Source organism: Cotesia glomerata, linkage group LG2, assembly GCF_020080835.1.
Source record: "Cotesia glomerata isolate CgM1 linkage group LG2, MPM_Cglom_v2.3, whole genome shotgun sequence".
Taxonomy (NCBI): Eukaryota; Metazoa; Arthropoda; class Insecta; order Hymenoptera; family Braconidae; genus Cotesia; species Cotesia glomerata.
This window is the reverse complement of record NC_058159.1, coordinates 14,373,736-14,395,820: the sequence shown is the minus strand read 5'-3', so window position 1 is coordinate 14,395,820 and position 22,085 is coordinate 14,373,736. Positions and strand designations below refer to the sequence as shown.

The 22,085-nt window shown below is 32.0% G+C and overlaps 2 protein-coding genes across 7 annotated transcripts in view; both read right to left on the bottom strand.

Moving 5' to 3' along the window:
- Positions 1 to 22,085, bottom strand: part of LOC123260037 (dystrobrevin beta) — an 822,761-nt gene that overhangs the window by 621,170 nt on the left and 179,506 nt on the right. The gene's annotated exons all lie outside the window — the stretch shown is intronic.
- Positions 16,951 to 18,034, bottom strand: LOC123260050. The gene is made up of 2 exons (XM_044720981.1): positions 17,426 to 18,034; positions 16,951 to 17,066 (listed from the first exon to the last, which is right to left on the bottom strand). Exons 1-2 carry the CDS (start codon positions 18,016 to 18,018, stop codon positions 17,063 to 17,065), a joined length of 597 nt encoding a protein of 198 aa, XP_044576916.1. The 5' UTR covers positions 18,019 to 18,034; the 3' UTR covers positions 16,951 to 17,062.

Sequence of the window (22,085 nt, the reverse complement as noted above, 5' to 3'; positions counted from 1 at the left end):
CAACTTTCGGCTCGCTGCGCTAAACGAAGTTGCCCCTTTCTGCCTTCGTCAAGCAAAAAAATAGTATACACTCCACGGGTAGTAAAAAAGAAAGCCTCAGATCACATGTAATTGTTGGCCGAGGCGAAGCCGATCTGAGGATTTCTTATTTACTTCCCGTGGAGTGTATACTTTTTTTTTGCTCGACGAAGGCAGAAAGGGGCAACTTCGTTTAGTGCAGTGGGCCGAAAGTTGACGCTTTCTGCCCGTCGAGCAAAAAATTTTTTTTTTATTAAATCAAAGAAAAACTTTTTTTTTTAATAGCTATAAATTTTTTAATATTCGACTTAATGGGGCGTTTTTTTTCTTTTTTTTTTCTTTTTTTTTTCAAATGCAATTTATTAAATACATATAAACAGTTTAAAAAAAATTATAATTATTAGATATTAACTTATTTCAATAAAAATTTTTAAATTTCATATTTAGAATTAATATAAAATCAATCAAGAGTTGAATTTTTTTTTCTTAATAAATAAAAATCTTAAAACAAAATAAACATTAAAAACAACATAAAATGTTTTTAAATATCTATTCACAATATTTCCAAAGTTTTTAGACAAGGAGACCTGCGTTTATCGATCCTTTAAACATTAGTTGTAATTTATATTAATTACAATTGCAATTACAAATTAATAACTAATGATCGTTAATTAATTTAATATACAACTAAGCACTCTTGATCTCGCTACAAATCTATAAAAATTTATTCACATAAGTTATTTGTTTATAAATACATATTTTTATTTGTATAAGAAAAAACATCCACTGTGATCAATACAAAAAGAAACAAAGAAATCTTCATGATCAAAATAACGCAATAAATATGTCTTGAGATTGACCCTCAAAAACAAAAAGTAACCAACTAATTAACAACAATAAATTAATTAATTTATTAATTAATTAATAAGTATGACAGCAACTTTTGTTTTATTAATTCATAGTTTTAAAATAAGTCACACTCTTTTAATATCTATTTCATATGGTAAAAGACCCAGTTATTGACACTGAACTAGTTATTGACACTTTTATTTTAGTTATTGGCAATTTTATTTTAATTAAATAAAACAAATCGACTCTACCAAATAAATTAATATAATTGTTGAATTATAAATTTTTAGATAATTGATTATAAAGAACATTTTATTTCTTTAATTAGAATAAAATTGCAAGTGTCAATTCACTAGGCCAGTGTCAATAACTGGGTCTTTTACCTTAATTGTGTCAAAAAAAATAAAATAAAATTCTTGTTTTCAATGTCTTGTGTGAAGAATTTTTTAATATATCCAGAGGAAATATGTACATATATCCGTAGTATAAATAATATATTTGAAGATTAAGAAAGGAAACTCATTGAATTCATAGGGTACACTATACAGAAGATTTCTAGACCCATAATCGATAAATCAACCCCATGGACACCGAGTAACAGCCCCATATAATGCGTTTTTTGACTAAATTGATAGAAATTTGACATTAAAAAATTCAATTCTCGGTGTCCACTCGAGATTGAGGGAGAAAACTCATGAAAGTCATAGAGTAGACAATACAAAAGATTTCCAGACCCATAATCGATCAATCAACCCCATGGACACCGACTAACAGTCCCATAGAAGGCGTTTTTCGACTTATTTGTCAAAAATTTGACACAAAAAAAATTCAATCCTCGGTGTCCAACGGAGATTAAGGGGGAACACCACTGTGACGATCGAAAAAAAGAGGTGATTTTCGGGAATTTTTTTGACAGGGAAAATTAAGGAATTTAGGGATCAGATTTTTTTATTTTATTAAGGATACATTAAAGATTATTACCCTAAAGTTTGATTAAAAAATATTTAATTATTAAAAATTTATTAACAATCTCGTAGAGCATTAGAAAAAATTTCCCCCTCCATGGTCGGTTCAATAACTCAAAAACGGATCATCTGAAAATAAAAACCCAAATTGCTTTTTAATCAGTAAGGATGTAGTTATCGTCGCACGTAGAGAATTTTGAAAATTTTGATTTTTAACAAAATGGCGACTGATCGAAAATTTTCCCACTATTCTTACTGTTTTTTTTTGTTTTAACCCGGCGAAAAAAATCTTTGAAATGAAAATTTTTTAAATTCCGTACGTGCGACGATAACTACATCCTAACTGATTAAAAAGCAATTGAGGTTTTTATTTTCAGATAATCCGTTTTTGAATTACCGAACCGACCGTGAAGGGGGGAAATTTTCTCCAGTGCTCGACGAGATTGTTAATAACTTTGTAATAATTAAATATTTTTTAATAAAAATTTAGGATAATAATCTTGAATGTACTCTTAATAAAATTAAAAAAAAACCCGACTCCTAAATTCCTTTATTTTCTCTGTCAAAAAAATTTCCGAAAATCACCTCTTTTTTTCGATCGTCACAGTGGTGTTCCCCCTTAAGAAAGGAAACTCATGGAAATCATAGAGTACACTATACAGAAGATTTCCAGGCCCATAATTGATAAATCAACCCCATGGACTCCGAGTAACAGCCCCATAAAGCGCGTTTTTTGACTAAATTGACAGAAATTTGATACTAAAAAATTCGATCCTCGGTGTCCACTGGAGATTAAGGAAGAAAACTACTGGCAATCATAGACTAGATCCTACAAAAATTTCTAGACCCATATTTCATCGATCCACGCCATGGACACTGAGTAATAGCCCTATAAGAGGAAAAATTTTACCTATTTGACAGGAAGTTGGTTTAAAAATTCATTTAACGGTGTTCGCTAAAAATTAAGAAAGAAAACTCATAAAAACTATCGAGTAGACTCTATAGAAGATTCTTAGACCTATAATCTATCGATCCAACCCAGGGACACTCAGTAATAGCCTCACAAGAGGCGAAATTTGACTTATTTGACATAAATTCGATGTTTAAAAATTCATTTCTTGGTGCCCACTGAAAATTATGAACTAAAACTCATGAAAATTATTGAGTAGACTCTATAAAGATTTCCAGACCCATAATGGATCGATCCACTCCATGGACACCGAGTAACTGCCCTATGAAAGGAGTGTTTTGACTCATTTGTCAGAAATGGCGATAAAATGGCGGAACAGCAAGGTGGCATGGAAAATGCGTCAAAGTTTTACAAGTGTCATCCGAATACTAAAGTTCCTAAATTAGTGATTTGTTTAATTTGTGAAAACGTCTATCATGAAGGTGATTTTAACAAATATATTAATGGTCACTACATAAGTGATTTACTGGTTGTTTGTCCTAATCATCAGAGTGATAACCTAACCTCAAAGGCTGATTATGATCTCAATACTCTGGATATTAAGACCAGGAAAATTATTACTCAAATAAAATTGTTTCATAAGGAGGAATTGAGAAATGAATTATGTAACAATCTAACTCTTAATGCATCTAGGAATAACTCCGCACTATCTGAATTATCTGAGGCGGATGAACTGGCTACCTTGAGGATGGAAAATGAACTTTTACGTCAATTAAATACTGAAATACAACAAAAAAACAAACTGCTGGAAAAAATGATTGGAAATAATCTGTATAATAACTCTAAACCTTCTTATGCCAGTGCTGTTGTGACTAAAGTTCCTGAAAATGCCCCTGAAAAAGTTCCTTGCATTTATGTTAAAGCGAAAAATAATGATAACCATCAAACCTTAGATAATGTTAAGGCAAAACTTATGAATGACTTAGCTATCCCAATTAACAATGTTAAAAAAAATAATAATGGTTTTGTATCAGTTAAGTACAAAAACAGTAGTGATGTATCTAGAGTAAAATTGGTTCTTAGTGAAAAGTTAGGTAGTGAATACTGTGTTGAGATGGAGCACTTAAAGCTGCCGAAAATTAAAGTGATAAATATTGAAAATGATTTAGAAAAAGCTGATCTGTGTGAGGATATCTTTAACCGAAATTTTCTAGAAATTGATGGTGCTTTTGACATTATTGCTGATTATAGGAATGCTATAGGCAAACGTACTCTTATATTACAAGTTACACCGGAATCTTACCAACACTTAAAAAATAATGATTTCAAGTTATATATTGGTCATCAAAGATGCCATGTTTTTGACCATTTCAACTTTACGCTTTGTTTTAAATGTGGACAAGCTAACCATAATCACAAAAAGTGTAATAACATAGAAAAGTGTCTGAATTGTGCTGGTGAACATTCTACAAAGTCATGTAAAAGTATTGTCAAAAAATGCCTCAACTGCTTGTACTATAATGAAAAATTCAGCAAATGCAGGCCTACTGATCATTGTGCGACGGACATGTGCTGTGAATATTTAACTTATAAATTTAACCATGAAATAAATACCACTGATTATCCTATTAAGCCTGATTTACCTAAATCGGTTGGTAAAATAGGTATGATTATTGATCGTAGTTACCAAAAATAGATATTGATAACGTACCGATGGAAGATCACATTAATCTATTAATTGAAGAAAATTATAGTGAATTAAACAGCTTAAATAGCCATTTGAACTCTGAAGACCTATTACTATTGCTTCTCAACGTTAGAGGGCTAAATACGAATTTTGAAAATTTAGAACTTTTTATCAATAATCTATCAGTTAAACCAGACATTATTATTTGCACTGAAACTTGGTCTCTAGCTTGTGTTACTTTTTTTAATTTAAAAGACTATAATATTTATTATAATTATGGCAACATTAACAAAGCTGATGGTGTTGTTATGTTTGTTAAAAAAGCACTACAGCCACACACAACTATTGAATGCGTTGGTATTCTGAAAATTTTATCATTTTCGATTAAACTTAAAGATAATAAAGTGATCAAAATCTCTGGAGTGTATCGATGTCATGATATGGAGAGAGAGGTTTTCAATAATCTTATATTGGAGTATCTACGTGACAACAGGCATGGTAAAAATCATATTGTTGCTGGAGACTTCAATATAAATTTAATGAGTTCTGATAATACTACTAGTGTCTTCATAAATTCATTTATAGATTCAGGCTACCTCCCGTATTTCAATGGAATAACGAGACCCAATGAATCTGGTGGCTCATGCACAGACAATTTTTTTATTAAAACTAATTATAGCAATATTAAATCATTTACCTACTCTAATGTCTTTACGGATCATTATCCGCTATTTATTTCTATAGGCTCTAAAGTAATATCACATAATATGGATAGATATACAATTAATTATGATCGACTAACTAGTTTGAGCAATCAGATGGATTGGACGTGTCTGTATGAAATACTGGATCCTGATGAATTTATCTCTGACTTTATATCTAAAATTCAAAAATTAATTAGTGACTCTACCTGTAAAATTATTAAGAATAAATCTAATAAGAAACCACGTAGCGATTGGATCACTAAGGGTCTTATTGTGTCGTGTAAAACTAAAGAAATGCTTTATAATATTTGGAACTTAGATAGAAATAATATTACGCTAAAAAATGAGTATAATCTATACTGTAAAGTTCTCAATAAACTTATCAAATTAGCTAAACAAAACTTTGAAAATACTAAAATTAATAGATATGGTAGAGATAGTAAAAAACTATGGCAATATGTAAATAGTAAAATAGGCAAAAAAACCAAAGATTCTAGTCACTTAGAATATATCATTTATGATGAGGAAATAATATCGGATAATAAAGCAATAGCGGACAACTTTGCAACTTACTTTTGCAATGTTGGTGAAAATCTAGCTAAAAAGATTGCATCAACTCCTACTGATATTGAAATAAGCATTGATAATAATAGTAATAGTATTTTTCTTGTCCCAACTAGTCACATAGAAATAGAAAATATTATACTTGACATGAAGGACAAGGAAGGCGGAGTTGATGGTATCAATACCCGTGTTCTTAAGTGTCTAGTTTATGATATTAGTTCGCCACTTGAATATATTCTGAATAAGTGTATAAATAATGCAACGTGGCCAACTGCTCTAAAAAAAGCCGAAATAATACCAGTATTTAAATCTGGAAATAAAAACATTACATCTAATTATAGGCCAATATCGCTAATCTCTAACCTGGCTAAAATTTTCGAGAAAATTATCTATAATAGATTATATCAATTCTGCGTTTCAAATAAATTAATCTCAAAAAATCAATTTGGATTCATGAAAGATAGAGGGACTAATGATGCTCTTGTTTTCACTTCTAACTTTATCTACAATAACATTGATAATAATTACCCCACAGTATTAGTATTTTTGGATTTAGCTAAGGCTTTTGATACTGTCAACCATAAGATACTATTGGATAAACTTTGGAGATATGGAATTAGAGGTATTCCTCACCAACTTTTAGAGAATTATTTAACAAATAGGTCACAGTGTGTTAAAATAAATAATACTACTAGCAAATCTAATCAGGTTAAGGTTGGTGTCCCCCAAGGAACTATACTTGGACCTTTACTGTTTATCTTATATATCAATGATATTTTTAAAGTTCTACCAGTGAATGCTTTAGTTTCATACGCTGATGATACAGCAATATTATGTAATGACAAATCTTGGGACGAAGTCCTTAATACATTAACTTATTGGCTAAAGAGAATTGAAATGTGGCTGAGGGTTAATCAACTATCTTTAAATATAGATAAATCAACCTTCATAACTTTTGGTAGTTATGAAGACAGTATACCATGTAAATTTCAACTCAGTATCGATAATAGAGAACTAAAGAGGGTTGAATCTTGTAAATACCTTGGGTTACATTTCGATTCTCACATGAAATGGAATATGCATGCTGCAGTCTTGGCTAACAAGTTGAAATATTTTTCTTTCTTATTTTTCAAATTATCTAGAATTCTCAAGCAAATTGCTCTTAGATCTATCTATCATGGCCTTTTTGAAAGTGTAATAAACTATGGCATTATTGCCTGGCGTGGAGCTTACGATAATTCGATTAAAAATATTTCTGCAATGTAGAATAAATTACTTAATAAATTTGCGTATGCTCATAATAGTACTACTCCATTAAATATTAAACAAGCCTTTATACTAAATTCTATGACATATTATTACACTGAATGTAAACAACTCTTTAATGATAGAGTTATACACACTAGAACTAGACAATTAACGTTACCTAAAATTAAAAAAAATATAAGTTACAAAAATGCATACTATATAGCGATTAAATACTACAATCTCTTACCAAACAATCTGAAAATGTTAAATCAACAGCCTAAAACTATTAAAAAAAAACTCAGGCGCTGGATATCTGTAAATATATCTTAGACGTTTCCAACTGTAATAGCTCAGTTAATATTTATGAACTTATTCATCATGATAACGTAAACTCTTGTTATATGCAATTTCTATGTATATGTTTATTATTGTAAAATGATTATATGCGATTTTTTGTATTCCAATCTATGTACAGGTGTTACCCTCACCTCTATAGAATGTATTTGGAATTAAAATAAAAATAAATAAAAAAATAAAAAAAAATTGGCCTTTAAAAAATTCGTATTTTGGTGTCTACTCGATTTTAAGAAAAAACGAGTATATTCCACCGAAGATTTTATATTAAGACCTATGATTGAACGATACAATTCATAGCCATGACGATGCAACCTGATAAAATGCTATATTCAGCTTATCTGATAGAATTTTGACTTCTAAAAATTCATTGGTAGTTATTCTTAAAAAATTAAAGAAAAAAACTTGTGAAAATTTTAGTGTTCACCACACCGCAAAATTAATAAAATGGACATTTGCATGCGAACGCGGTCTTTTGTTAAAATCAAAATTGTAGACTTTTTCATTTCTTGGAGTTCATGGTCGAAGTCTTAAAAAAAAACTTCAGACTCAAAGATGAAAATTGAAAATTAAAAATTTCATAGAAACTTATAAAAAAAAATTAATAAAACGGTTGACCCTGAAGGCCATCCCTGCAACTTCCCGCCAATTCTATACCTAAACGCTTAAAATTTAACTTATGACGTTTTTGAGCTTGTCGAGCTCATAAATACAATTTTTGTGTTATTTTGAGCTATCCAAGCTCAAAAAAATAGCTTATATATGCTTTGGAGCTCTTCGAGCTCAAAAGTTGGATAAAAGTTTGATAAAACACTATTTTTTGAATTTTCAAATAGCAATAACTTTTGAATGAATTAACCGATTTTCACGCGGTTGGCGGCATTCGAAGCAGTGTTTTCAGCCTCATGAAGAATATTTAAGTTTGAATTGATAAAACTAGAAAATTCGGAGTAATTGTGTGTGTGTGTGTGTGTTTTTTTTTTTTAACTTAGGGGGGGGGGGAATCCCTTTTACGGATTCCAGGCATAGCTGTTCAGCCTGGATATGTGGCGACTCGACGCAGCGTCATACTAAAACTCGACGCTAACGCCCCTACCCACTAAACCCTAAACCCCTTTTCTTCTTTCCTCTAATCCCTCATGGAAACCGCCGTCAAGCATTACTTCGTGAGGGGAGGATCTAGCTACTGCTATTCCTTCTGGTGGCTAAGGTGTTATTTTTCCTTCCTTCTAGTTTCTGTCATTTGCCCTTTTTCTTTCAATGGAACGCAGCTCTGTAAGCACTTCGGTGGTAAACGTGCTTGTGGCGTTCCAGGCAGCTTCGAATGACAGCATTTCTTCTACTATTGACTCTGGTATGATTTTCTTGTTCAGGATCTTCTCTAACTCATCACGCTGTGGGTTAAAACGAGGGCACTCAAAGAAAACGTGCTCCGCATTTTCAGCAACTCTTGGGCAAGACGGACACTCTGAGAAATTATCGTGCTTGAAGCGATGAAGGTACTCCCGGAAACAGCCGTGTCCTGACAACATCTAGGTCAGATAGTAGTTGGCCTCGCCGTGATTCCGGTTAAGCCAAACGTCAATCCTTGGTATAAGTCGATGAGTCCATCTTCCCTTCTCCGCAGCATCCCATAGTTGTTGCCATCTTGCTATACTATGTTGTCGCTCTTCAGTTCTCAGTTCTTCAGCGCTCAATGTAGATGACCTCTTTCGGTGGTATAGGTTCCGTCTTTCCTCAGCTAGGACTCTAAGAGGCAGAGTTCCAGAAATGACGCACACTGCCTCCTCGGATATTGTGCGGAAGGCGCTTGCAACTCTCAGTGCACTTAATCGGTAGACCGGTCCGGCTTTCCTCCATGATTTTTGGGTCTCCAGCGCGTCTGCCCAAACGGATATTCCATATGTGAGCACTGATGTGACTACTGACGACAGCAATAGTCTCCTGCTCTGCTTCGGGCCTCCAACATTCGGCATCAGTCTTGATAGACTAGTTACCACTGCTGATGCTTTAGCACTTACGTGTTCGACCTGTTGCTTAAAGTTCAGTCGGGCATCCAGCATCACCCCCAGATATCGGATAAATGGTTGCGATGCAATCTCCTGCTCACCGACATTCAGCTTGATGTTTTCTACGATCTTTCTGCTGGTGATGAGCACAGCTTCAGTTTTAAGCTTGGCTAACTCCAACTTCATCATCTCCATCCATAGGTTAATCCGGCTAAATGTGATATCGAAAGACAGATTGATCTCTTCTAAGTGTTTCGCGACAATCACTACCGCTACATCATCGGCATATGCAACAAGTTTCACCTCTGATGGTAATGCAACTCTCAGGAGACCATCATACATGATGTTCCACAGCAAAGGACCCAAAACCGAGCCCCGTGGCACCCAAAACCGAGCCCTGTGGCATGTGTGTGTGTGTGTGTGTGTGTGTGTGTGTGTGTGTGTGTGTGTGTGTGTGTGTGTGTAACTTTTGAACGGTTGAACCGATTTCATCGCGGTTGGTGCCATTCGAAAGGGCTTGGCCAAACTTAGATTTTTTGTCAATTTGAGCCGATTCGTACCGATAGAATTTGAGGAATTTTGAGAAATTTTGAAAAAAAATAAGAAAAAAATTTTTTTTATAAGTGGTTTTTTTGGAATAACTTTTAAACGGCTCTACCACTCAGGTATTAACGGAATTAGCGGGAAGTTGCAGGGATGGTCTTTAGGGTCAACCGTATTCCTAATTTTTTTTATCATGGTTTGTGTTAGTCATTTATTGACAAAAATTTGATTTATTTATAAATTCTATATGGGCTTATTGACCAAAGATTGATTAAAAAACAAGTAAAATGTCACGGATAATTTTTTTAAAAATTACCTAATAAGTTTAAACATACGCTAGATAAACTTAAATTAGTAAAATCATAATATTTGCAGAACTTATAGAAAAATTTATTATCGAGGAAATCGCTAAATATGTGACTTCTTCCATATCCATGGGATGGATCGATTAATTATAGTGATGTTCCTCGGGGTCCATGGGGTAGATCAATCGATTATATGTTTTGAAATCTTCTATAAAGTCTACCCAATGAATACCATGAATTGTCTTTCTTAGGTTCCTACGACACCGAGAACCAAATTTTTAAAAATCAAATTTCTTTCGAATAAGTCAAAAATCGCTACATATGGGGCTGTTACTCAGTGTCCATGGGGTGAATCGATCAACTACACGTAAAAAGAACTTTTTTGAAGTGTTGCTGCTACAGGCTGAGCCTGTGGATACTACATTCTACTTTCCTGTAGCTGCAACAAGGTTGGGCCTGTAGCAGCTACAAGCGTAAGCCTGTTGCAGCCACAGGTGTATGCCTGCAGCAGCTACAAGCGTGGTCTTGTGGTAGCTACAGGCCTAGTTTTGTCGCAATTACAAGTCTAACCTTCTTGCAGCTAATCCTAGCCCTAACACAGATACAGAGATAAAACTGTCACGATTACATGCTTAATAGTTATTTAATAATATTTATATAAAAATATTTGGCCTGCAGTATTTTTAGCTTGGGTCAGCTGATTTAAAGACGGTTTTAGAGTTGTAAGTACTTTTCTGAGTTGAAAAAATGTGAGTCTTAAAAATCGACTTAATTAAAAATTTTAAAATATACTGAACAATTGGTTTTTTGAATTTCATTTTTAAGGTTTTTCATAGTAAGACATTGATAATTTTTAATATATTTACGTTAAATAATTTCATTTCGTTAAATAATTTCATTCTTATTTATTATTTCTTGAAAATTTTTTAACCCTAGACTGGTTAACATGCGCGACTTAACGACTTTGGTCAAGTGATGAGGGATTTGATGCAATGCTTTTGGAGCGTTCAGTGTTGTCAGTTCATACACGTTTGACAGGCAGAGACTAAAGGTGTTTTCGGCAACGCCGCGGACAAAAAACTACTTGCGACTCTGGTCAAGCGATGAGGAAAGCCCCACGAATTTTTTTAAGAAATTCGGTACAAATATAAGTAATGCTGTGAAGCGGGAAAGAATAGGAGTTACAGTAATTATTACGTGAAGCGTTCCACATTCACGTAACAGGATATTGGTAGGAAAGGATTGAGAAAGGAATGTGGAGAGGATCATCTTAATGTGAGTTTATAGAATAAGCGAGAAAAAATTATTAGATAGCTCGGACTGGGATTCGAACCCAGAACCTTCGGAAGACATGTCGGCTACTCTACCATTTGAGCTATCCGGTCTATACTAAATTAACTTTCGCTTATTCTATATACATTAAGCCACACCGTCCATCTTACGGCAAGGATTTTAAGAAATTTTTATTCAGCAATTTAACGTTTTCGAAAATGTTTGAAAAAGTTATTAATATATTCTAAAATGTTCAAGGAACAAAGTCAAATTTTTTTAAATAATTTTAGTAAATATTGAAGATGTAGGGGAAGGGGAGGGGGGGGGGGGGTAATAGGCCCCTAGGGGCAAAATAGGCCCCCTAAAATTTTCAATATCCAAAAATATTTGGGGGCAAAATGGGCCTCCAACATTTTTAACTCTATTAATTTCAACATTATTAACTAGGTCGCGAGTTGAATAACAGCACTATTTACTATATTTTTTGTTAAAAACTATTTATTTTACAGAAACTTCCCTAACTATTTTTGCGGTATGTGTGTGTGTGTGTGTGTGTGTGTGTGTGTATGTGTGTGTGTGTGTGTGTGTGTGTGTGTGTGTGTGTGTGTGTGTGTGTGTGTGTGTTTGTGTGTGTATGAACGTAAACCTTTCATAACTTTTAAACGGCTCGACCGATTTAAACGGGATTGACAGCAATCGAAAGAGTTTCGTTGCCCCTAGATATTTTATAATATTTAAGGTAATTCGGGCCTATAGATTTTGAGTAATCTCGAAAATAAAATTTTCAGAAAATGTTTTTTTTTTTAAATAAATTTTAATCTGCTGAATCAATCGTTTTCAAAAACTAATCAGCTCTTAAGTTAAGCTTAAAAAACTGCGTTGATCGCCATCAACGCGATCAAAATCGGTCGATTCGTATGTGAGGTATCGTGAACAAAATATTTGGGAAAAATTGTTTTTTTTTTTTCTTACGGAACTCCGACATTTATTCCTGGATCGTTTTTGATTCAACGATTTTTAAAGCTTAAAAAAATCACTTCAATCGCCGCCAATAACGTCAAAATCGGTTGAATGGTTCGAGAGATATTTAATTTTAAGAAATTAAAAAAAAAGTATTTTTTTAACATATCTTTGAAATTTCACGTCCGATTGTTTGGTTAGTGATAAATAATCTTTTTGATCTAGAAAAATTGCATAGAATGCCATTAATTTTTTTTAAATCGGTTAATTTATTTGTGAGATTTTTATTGGCTTCACCAATCGATTCTAAAAACTGATCGATTTTTAAGCTTGGAAACCCGCGTTGATCGCCGTTAACGCGATTGAAATTGATTGGTTTATTAGTTTGACAGATACCGTTGTCGAAATAATTAAAAAAAATGCGTTTTTTTTTAAATTACTCCGACATTTTTTACCTGATTTATTATTGCTTTTGGCGTGAAATGTGGAGCGCTTAGGTATGGAGTTAGCGGGAAATTGCAGGGATGGCTTTTAGGGTCTAGTGTTATCCTATTTTTTTTTTATACTGAATACATAATAAGAAAATTCAAAATATAAAACAAGTAAGAAACATATTGAGTTTTTTGGGAGGCTCGTTTTACCCCACTTTTCTCAATTTTTCAATTTCGATATACGCAAAAAAATTAATACCATAAACTCAGTAAAAGGCCAAAAAAAGTAAAACGAGCTGAAAAACTCATATTATAAAAATTTTCTGAAGTGGCCCATTTTGCCCCACATTTTCAATTTTTTTTTTTTTTTAGTGAACAGAGCAAATTGAGGTCAAATACTTGGCAAGGGACTAAAAAAAAGTAAAACCAGAGAAAAACACTAAGGACATCAACATTTTTTTCTTAAGGGGCCCATTTTGCCCCCCTCCCTTCCCCTATAATAAAAAAATATATTTGAGCGCGGCGTCACGCTCATACGTTGACCAGTAGACAGATTCAAAAAAATCGACTATTTTTTTTTTTCTTAAATGTATCGAAAATATTGTTGGAAATGATGAAAAAAAATCCTGTCAAAGTTACAGCTCTTAATATTAATATTAAGATGTCCCGCATGGTAAATTTCAATTTCCCTTATGATTAACATGGGAAAGCTTGTTTTTTTGAGTTTAGAACTTTATAACTCTTTAATCGTTCATCAAAAAAGCTGGGCTAAATCATTTTCTTATGTAAAATTGAACGCTCTACAAAAAAGCCATCTTAGAATTTTTTGATAAACCAACGCGTTTTGAAGTTATTCAACTTTAAAATATAATTTATAATATTTTTTAATTTTTTGACAAAACTGTCAAGTTTATCAAAAAATTTTGTCAAATTTTACAAATTTTTTGTATTTTATATTTCTTTTGGTTTAACAGATCCTTTTATTTAACTGTCAAATTTCTAATACTATCGTATCTTAATTTTTCAATAAATTCAAATTATTTTTATTTTCAATTAAAAATTATTTTTATTTTTTTTTTCCTTAACCTTGTGACATTAGAGTAATTTTATTACAATTCGGAAATTTTTTCCTATATTCACTGATAACAAGTAATAAGTATTGCAATTGTTCTTCATTTTTTGTAAAACACTTATTGTAATGTTCGATCAACGCTACCCCACGTTCCGCTACATCGTTAACCACAGTCAATTTATCAAAAAACTTTACACATTAATTATAACTTTCATCAAGAGGCCAAAAATTCACATCTCTTTCCATAAAATCATACGGTAAATTAAACGCTGTAAAAATGAACATAGAATCTTTTGATACAAAATCACTCATATCTTTCTGCAAAAATCCTTCAATGTCTTCTTGTCTCATTTCCAATTTTTTAAAGCTTTCTCTAATTCAACACCTGCACCGTGATAAATTCCTAAAAAATAAAATTCAAGTGAGATATTGGAATAATGCAAATTGTATTTTAAACTTGTTGTTGCTCACAAAAACTTAAGAAATAAAAAAAATTTTCAGTTTTATGTTAATGATCTTAAAGTATTTTAAGCGAAATTGTGTAAATTTTACAAATTTATTTCAACGTCATGAGAAAAATTTTGTAATGTTACCTGTGTTAGTAACTGCAGTATCAAAGCACACTGCTTTAACATGTCGACTAACACCCCACTGATCTAAAATCGAATGTACAGCTGTTGCTTGTTCTATTCCAGTCCCAGAATTTATTTTTGGAACTCCTAATAATTGTTCTTCACCAGATGATGATAAAACAATAGGCAATTTCAATTTTTCCTTTAGTTCTTTAGCTATACCTTCTCTTAGAGATATACGTACCCGTCGAATAGTACTGTAGCTTAAATTAACATCATTGAGATCATATCCAACAATCTTTAAAGTTGCAGCTATGATATAAGTAGCATTTCTACTGCGCACATTTCCGCGATCTAATGCAGTAACAAGTTCAGGTGTCATTATAGACATTTTTGAAGTCACTTTTGGCAGAGATAATTGATCTTCGAAATTTGAAACATGACTTATCGTTGATTGTGATGTTGTTAGTGTATCTTGGCTTGAAGTAGTGTTACGATCTTGGCTTGGAGTGATGGTACTATTGTCAACCAGTTCATCCGAATCTGTAAATTATTAAAACATCGTACTTTTAAAAATGTTCATAGCTCGATATATTCTTGAAAGCTCATGAAGTAAAAAAACGTAAAAATCGCAAAGCTTTTTTCCCGTGATTTTTTTATACTGCTTTTTGACAGCAGCATCCAAAACCTTTTAATTAAACTTTACTGAAAATCAAACTTTTCGCAAAAGTTAATGAAGTAAAAATAATATAAAGATTTTGTGTGCTTGCTTGTCTACTTAATGAGAAAAGTAAAAAATCTCCATATTTTACAATTCTTTTTCTATCATTTTAAAGTCAATAAATTAATCAATCAGCAACTAACATGAAATATTTGTGAAAAACTTGAATACATACTTTCTTCATCTACCTCCATCAGTTCTTCATATGTTGGAGATTTTTGTGGAAAATTATCAACAAATCCACGCCAATCTGATGATCTCTGGGCTAGCAAAAATTAATTTCCCTCTTTACTTAAGGTTTTGGCTGCTTTCGTGTGAGCAATATCAAATAACTCCTTCAACTTATTCTTAAAAACAGTTTCATTTTTGATTTGCGTGAATGATTGTCTCCGTTTATAACTACGCTGCAAACTTTGCCACTTTTTGAACATTCTCAATAACTTATTGATGGCATTTAAAGTCTCACAAGTAGAAATTTGAGCCTTTTTCCATTGTTCTTGAACCTCGGTCACAGTAAATAAAGCACTTTGTTTAATACCACACTTTTGTACTTTATGATTATAGAAAAATAAAGCTAAAACGTCCTTAAAAGTTGGAAGTTTACGTCCAACAATACCAATTATTGGAAAACCAATTAAATAAATTTCTTTATCCATTTTTTATAATCGATTTTGTCCATTTAAAAAAGGACTCAGTTACGAAATAATTCAAAGAAGAATAAATATCGTTCATCAAATAATTGGACAAATAACCCATAAAAAAGGAATTCTAGGATATGAATAAATTAATTGCAAAAATATGAATATAAAATACAAGCCAAACATATTCACGAAAAACAATGATAAACTATAGCAACAATCAAAGTTCGAATTTGGACGTTAGAATACCGCATCACTCATAATTATCAATTGAACAATTGGTTATTATTACCCAAATCAAAAAAGTTCAGTTAAAGCGTCAAGTCGCGGAATAATGAGCGTTGTAGTGCGAGGTGGTCAGATACTAAGGGAAGGGGCTTCCTTGAAGCTTTTTTGATGGTATGAATAGTAGTGTGGTTAATTAAGAACAAATAGTACAACCGATGTCTTCTCTGTTTCGCGCTTCGATGATTTTAACTGTGAAACTAGCTTCGATAAATAAAAAAATTAAATCAGTACATTTTTATTAAAGTAATAAAATTAATTGCATGAATTTGAAATATATAATATTATGAGCTTATAAAATCAATTAAATAACAGATGAAAATAATTTTTAATTGAAAATAAAATTAATTTGAATTTATTGAAAAATTAAGATACGACAGTATTAGCAATTTGACAGTTAAATAAAAGGATCTGTTAAACCAAAAAAAAATATAGAATACAAAAAATTTGTAAAATTTGACAAAATTTTTTGATAAACTTGATTATTATAAATTATTATTATAAATCTTACATTACTTCGTAGTAAAACAACGTAATTGTCAATGTTTTAAACTAAAATTAGTTTAACATTGCATTTGATTTATTTATAATTATTCGTGATTGTGTTTATAAAATCTCATTGTTAAGCTTAAGATGGAGAAGCAAATTTATTTAATTGGTTATCAAATCAATCGTTATCAATTGGTTATCACAAAATTTTTAGGAAGCAAACTGCCGAGCTTAAGGGCTTAGAGGTCAGAGGCACGAAAAAATGAGAATTTTCAGTATTTTTTTTTTGCTATTAAATCATGTTATTTTACAAAAGTAGTAATATGGCATTATTATACAATGTTTTGACTTGAAGTCACGAAAATTTAAAAAAAAAAAAAAATTTTATTTCCAAAGTTATAGCTGTCTGTGTTGACCCAGTTCCAAAAAAAGGTCCTTGCGGTGATAATCATAAGTCCTTGGAGATTCATCTAAAATCAATCAGATGAAAAAAATTAGTTTTATAAATAGATAATCCTGGGCCTGATCGAAGGATTTTTTTTTTCAAAAATTAACAAAATGGCGGCCTCAGGAAATTTTTGTCTAGATTTTCGGGAAAAAATCAACAGTTAATTGGTCTTAAAAAATCGAAATTTTTGAAAAAAAAAAATCCTTCGATCAGGCCCGAGTTTATTATATATTCTAAAAGCTGTATAAATTTTATTAAAATCAACTGAGCGGTTTTCGAGTTACATTTGTCACCAGTTCAAAAAACATAGTTTTGAGAAAAACGCGTTTAAAGTTTCACACTAGATTTACATACAGAAATACGAATTATTAATTTACTTACATCGAGTCATCTATTCCTGGGCCATATAATAGTTCTTCAGCCATTGTGGAAGTTTCCAAAACATCAATTTGCTGTTGCCTACGAAGCATTCTGCCTTCCCGAGTGTTGTCGTTTGCGCGCTGATCTGCCACTTTCACACGTGCAGCATCCAATTTTTCAGCATACCGATGGGAATTAGACCCACAATCAAGTCCTACGGTATCCATAATCATTAATAATGAATTTGTACCTTCATTAAATATACAAGTAGCTATGTATGCAGAAATTTGTACGATAGTAGAACTAGTATTCACGGTTTTTGGGCATATTTTCCACACTAGTTGGTTGAAGCTCTCATTATTATTCTGATTGAATCCACCTACACATCTTGAAAGTAAATTATCATTACTGAGATCGTCGTAAATCGGTTTAATAGCTTTTAAAACATTAGGAGGTAAGGGAGAATAATCTTGAGTATAAGTATCAAGCTCTTCACTTGCTTCAGCGCGCTGGTAAGAGCACCAAGAATCTTCGCCTTTGGGACACATATCATGATTCGGATTTTCATCAGTCGAATCGTAGTGGTAAAAAGTTGTCATAATAGCAGATTTCATATCTTCAATAGAATCGCAATGACGACTATTGATAAACCATAGTACACAGTTAATTTGTCTATTACTTTTCCTGTAAGCCTACCTCTACCAACAAGACCTTTTTGTTTAGTTTTCAGAGTACGCAGTCGAGTCCCCATCCGCTTCTGAACATGGCCTATACATTCCTTTTTATTTATGGTTGTATTTTTGTAAGGATCTGCTTTTATAATTCCAGAATAGGATGACAATAGAACCCTAAAAGGGGGTTTCTTGAAGCTGCCGCTAGCTATCTGCTCCCGAGCGCTTTGAAGTACCCGAGCTCTCTTTGCTATTTGTCGAATAACTTAAAAACTAATTATCGGATCGACTTGAAATTTTCAGAGAATATTTTTAATATATTACACATAACGAAAATGCAAAAAAAAATAATTGATTTTTTTAAAATTCTGACTACCCCTAACCCCTTAAATAATTAACATTTTTTTTTTTTATTTTTATAAAATTAATTAAAAATCCTGACTAACTTAAATGTCTCACACTTATTTTATGTGCGTAACTTATACTGTGTCTGATATTTTAAAATTTTTGGTTTTCTTTCAATCTCCGAGGATTCAAAAGTTAAACTTGTCATATTTTGCAGACGAAATTCAATGTGATAAGAATAATACTGGATTATTATTAAGTCAAAAAACAGATTCAAGTTTAAGTCGATCTTCAAACGCAGCATCTCATTTCGAAGATGATATGGAGTTTTCACGGCAGCGAAAAAAACTTGAAATAATCACGCCTAAGCTTGTCAGTGCATTGGATCGTGCAAATGTAAGTAGCGAAAATGCTACTTACATTGTAGCTGCTACTTTAATCAGCGCGGGACTAGATATAAGTCAATATAATTTGAGTCACTCAACCATCCATCGTCAGCGTGAATTAGCCAGAAAAAGTACAATGGCAAATTTACAACAAAATTTAAAAGTTGATAATTGCGTTTTACACTGAGATGGGAAGATAATGCCTGATATTGAAAAGCGCCAAGTCGTGGACAGATTACCAATCGTATTGTCAGCTTCGGGACAAGAAATACTACTTGGTGCTTCCAAAATTGACTCTGGAACTGGGGAAAATCAAGCCTTAGCAATTATTTCAGTCCTGACTGAATGGTCTATCGCTGACAGTATTACAGCATTATGTTTTGATACTGCGGCTGTAAATACAGGTTTTTATCAAATTATAATATATCTCTATTCACGAAAAATCAAAGTCAAACAAATTCTATGCCATAAATTTAGATATATCTGAAACTTTTTTTCCTCTACTTTATTTGCTTAACCCGTCGAGAACACACATCGAAAAAATTACGTTGAGGACACACGGGGTTCAGTAGACACCACTCAGCAAATCAGTTCTAATTGATATCCTATGTGATGTATTGACTTATAATTAGCACCAAACTTTAATATAACATTCCCTCTAAATATCTACTAGCTATTTTTAATTTCTAATAATTTAAAAATACTAAAAAATCGTTTAGAAAAAAAAACTAAACTTTTTTTATAAAAAAAGTGTTCCGTCGTACGATTAGTTTTATTAGAAAATTTTAAATTAATTAAATAATTTCATATTTTTTTTATTTGTATATTCGAAAATGATTATTTAAATCGGTAAATAATATAAATACTATATTTTATTTTAAATTCAAACCCGTATTTTTAAGTATTTCATGTTATCTAAAAAAAAAAGATTTATTCATTTGTTTAATTTTATTTATGGCTGTAAATTTCCCAGCCTAGGTATTGCAATAGCAGTCTAAACAATTTTTTTTTGCTCCTTTATATTTTAGTTATTTTCTAGATTTAGAATAGAAAATGAATTTTTAATGGTAATTTTTGGAATATTTTCTTAAATAGTTTTTAATCTGCTTATGGTCATAAATTTGATACCTGGGTTATATTACTTTGGGTTTTTACTTTTGGTAAATTTTGTATTTTTAATCTTTTTATTGCTAACTAAGTTTAGACATATTTTTGTAAACGTATCGCCCATCCAGGTAAAAATCTTAGCATCCGTATTCCCTTTCCTGCTTATTTTTCCAAACTGCATAGCTGGCAATTATCCCGCCTCCAAATTATTTCCTGGTCAACTATTCGTTGCCAAATATTCCTACTCCTAATTTATTCTACTTGTAATTGTAACGCCTAGTTTTTACTCTCCTTGTAATAATTTTTGTATTTTCTCTAAGTTAGTTATTCTTACATACTTTGTAGCGCACAGTCGCATTTCTTTACTTTAAATAAATTAAAGTTAAACTCAACCTCATGGTTTTTACTTAGTGCAACATCTATTATTAGTCTTGCATTTATTAATTGTGAACTAAACGTTTTATTCACAATTTATTTGAGTAACTCATTTACTTGGTATAAAATATAAGCTTTAATTTTATACGTAAATTTTTATATACTTGCGGTAAACCAATCGCGAGTCAAAACATTGGTCCCTCGAGCCGGATTGTTTAAAATTACTTAACTTCCAGTGTTCAATTTATTATTTTATTCGAGTCAGTGCGTACTCGGTTTACAAAATTAAGTGAAAAAAAATACATTTTCGTCGTCAATCAGTGCCCGTAGCCACCATAAGTTACTATCCTGCACAGTCGAAAGACACATCATCTTTCTGATTCAACACCCAGGACCTGCTTGAAGCTTCTTCATCTGTTCCTGTTCAATAACCGAAACCCTTTGGAAAACTGCATCGTCTGTTCCTCTACAACGCCCAGTATCCAGCATAATTCAATACTGTAATTATCATCCAGTTGGTAAAGTACATCAATTGGCTACCTATAATTCTATCCTACCTTTTTTGCAAATTGTTTCGCTTATATCTCGTGATATTTTTTCTTTTGCATTGATTCTTATTAACTAGTTCTGATTACTATTATAATATGACTGACGAAAAAATAAAGGCCTTAACAACTAAGCGCGCCGGTACCAAACGATCTTTAGCATCGTATTTAAATTTTTTAAATAAATTTAATCCAGAAACAGACATTCCTGCTCTTGAAAAAAGATTTCGTGCAATAGAGGAAACTCGTGATAAATTCATATCGTATCAAGAAGAGCTAGAAGAATTGCTCGAAGAATCGGACGCCCTTTTTGCACATCGCGAAGAATTTGAAAACTCTTATTTTACTGCCTTTGGCATAGCCACTAAACTTTTAGAGCAATATGTTAAAAAGAACATTACACATCCTATTACAACGGAACAAACAAATAATAGTACTACAGATTTATTAAATTCGACGAGTCAAAGTCTAGTAGATTCTCCGATGTTAAACGCGGAAGTAAATAATTTACAACAGCAAGAGCAACAAAACTCCAACAATAATAATGCACCGTCTCATTTTGGAAGTGTTCAAAATTTAGATGCTGTCAATCAGCAACTTCTATTATCTCAATTATCTCAAAATGCATTTGATAACTTTCATTCATCATCTTTGCCGACAATTCAATTGCCAACATTCAGTGGAGCTTATGATACTTGGTTAGGCTTCCACGATTTATTCAATTCTCTCGTTCATAAGGATCTAAAAATTCCTCCTGTAAAAAAATTATTTTATTTGAAAGGATGCTTAAAAGGTGAAGCAGCCGATATAATTTCAACTATCGAATCCTCAGACGAAAATTACATCGTAGCTTGGGATCTTTTAAAAGAAAGATATGACGACCGGAAATATATACGTGATTGTCATATTAAAGCTCTAGTAGATATGCCATCCATATCGAAAGAGTATTCATTTCGCGCATTTTTAGATCGCGTCCAAAAACACTTACGCGCTCTTCAAGTGTTAGGAGAACCCATAGGTTCATGGGACTCCATATTAATCGTAATATTACGGGAAAAACTTAACTCCTCCGCTCGCGAGCGATGGGAAGATTGCAGTAGCGGTATAGCTCGTCCTACCGTTAATAATTTAATAGACTTTCTAAAAAGACGTGCTCAGGTAGAAGGAGTTCGACTTCAAAATCCGAAACCCGTATTCGAAAGGCTTAATAAAAATAATAATAATAACAATCGATCTAATACTCGCTCGCAAC

Excerpts from the sequence above, each read along its gene's own strand:
- LOC123260050 (XM_044720981.1), bottom strand. The coding sequence starts at position 18,018 with ATGAAATCTGCTATTATGACAACTTTTTACCACTACGATTCGACTGAT.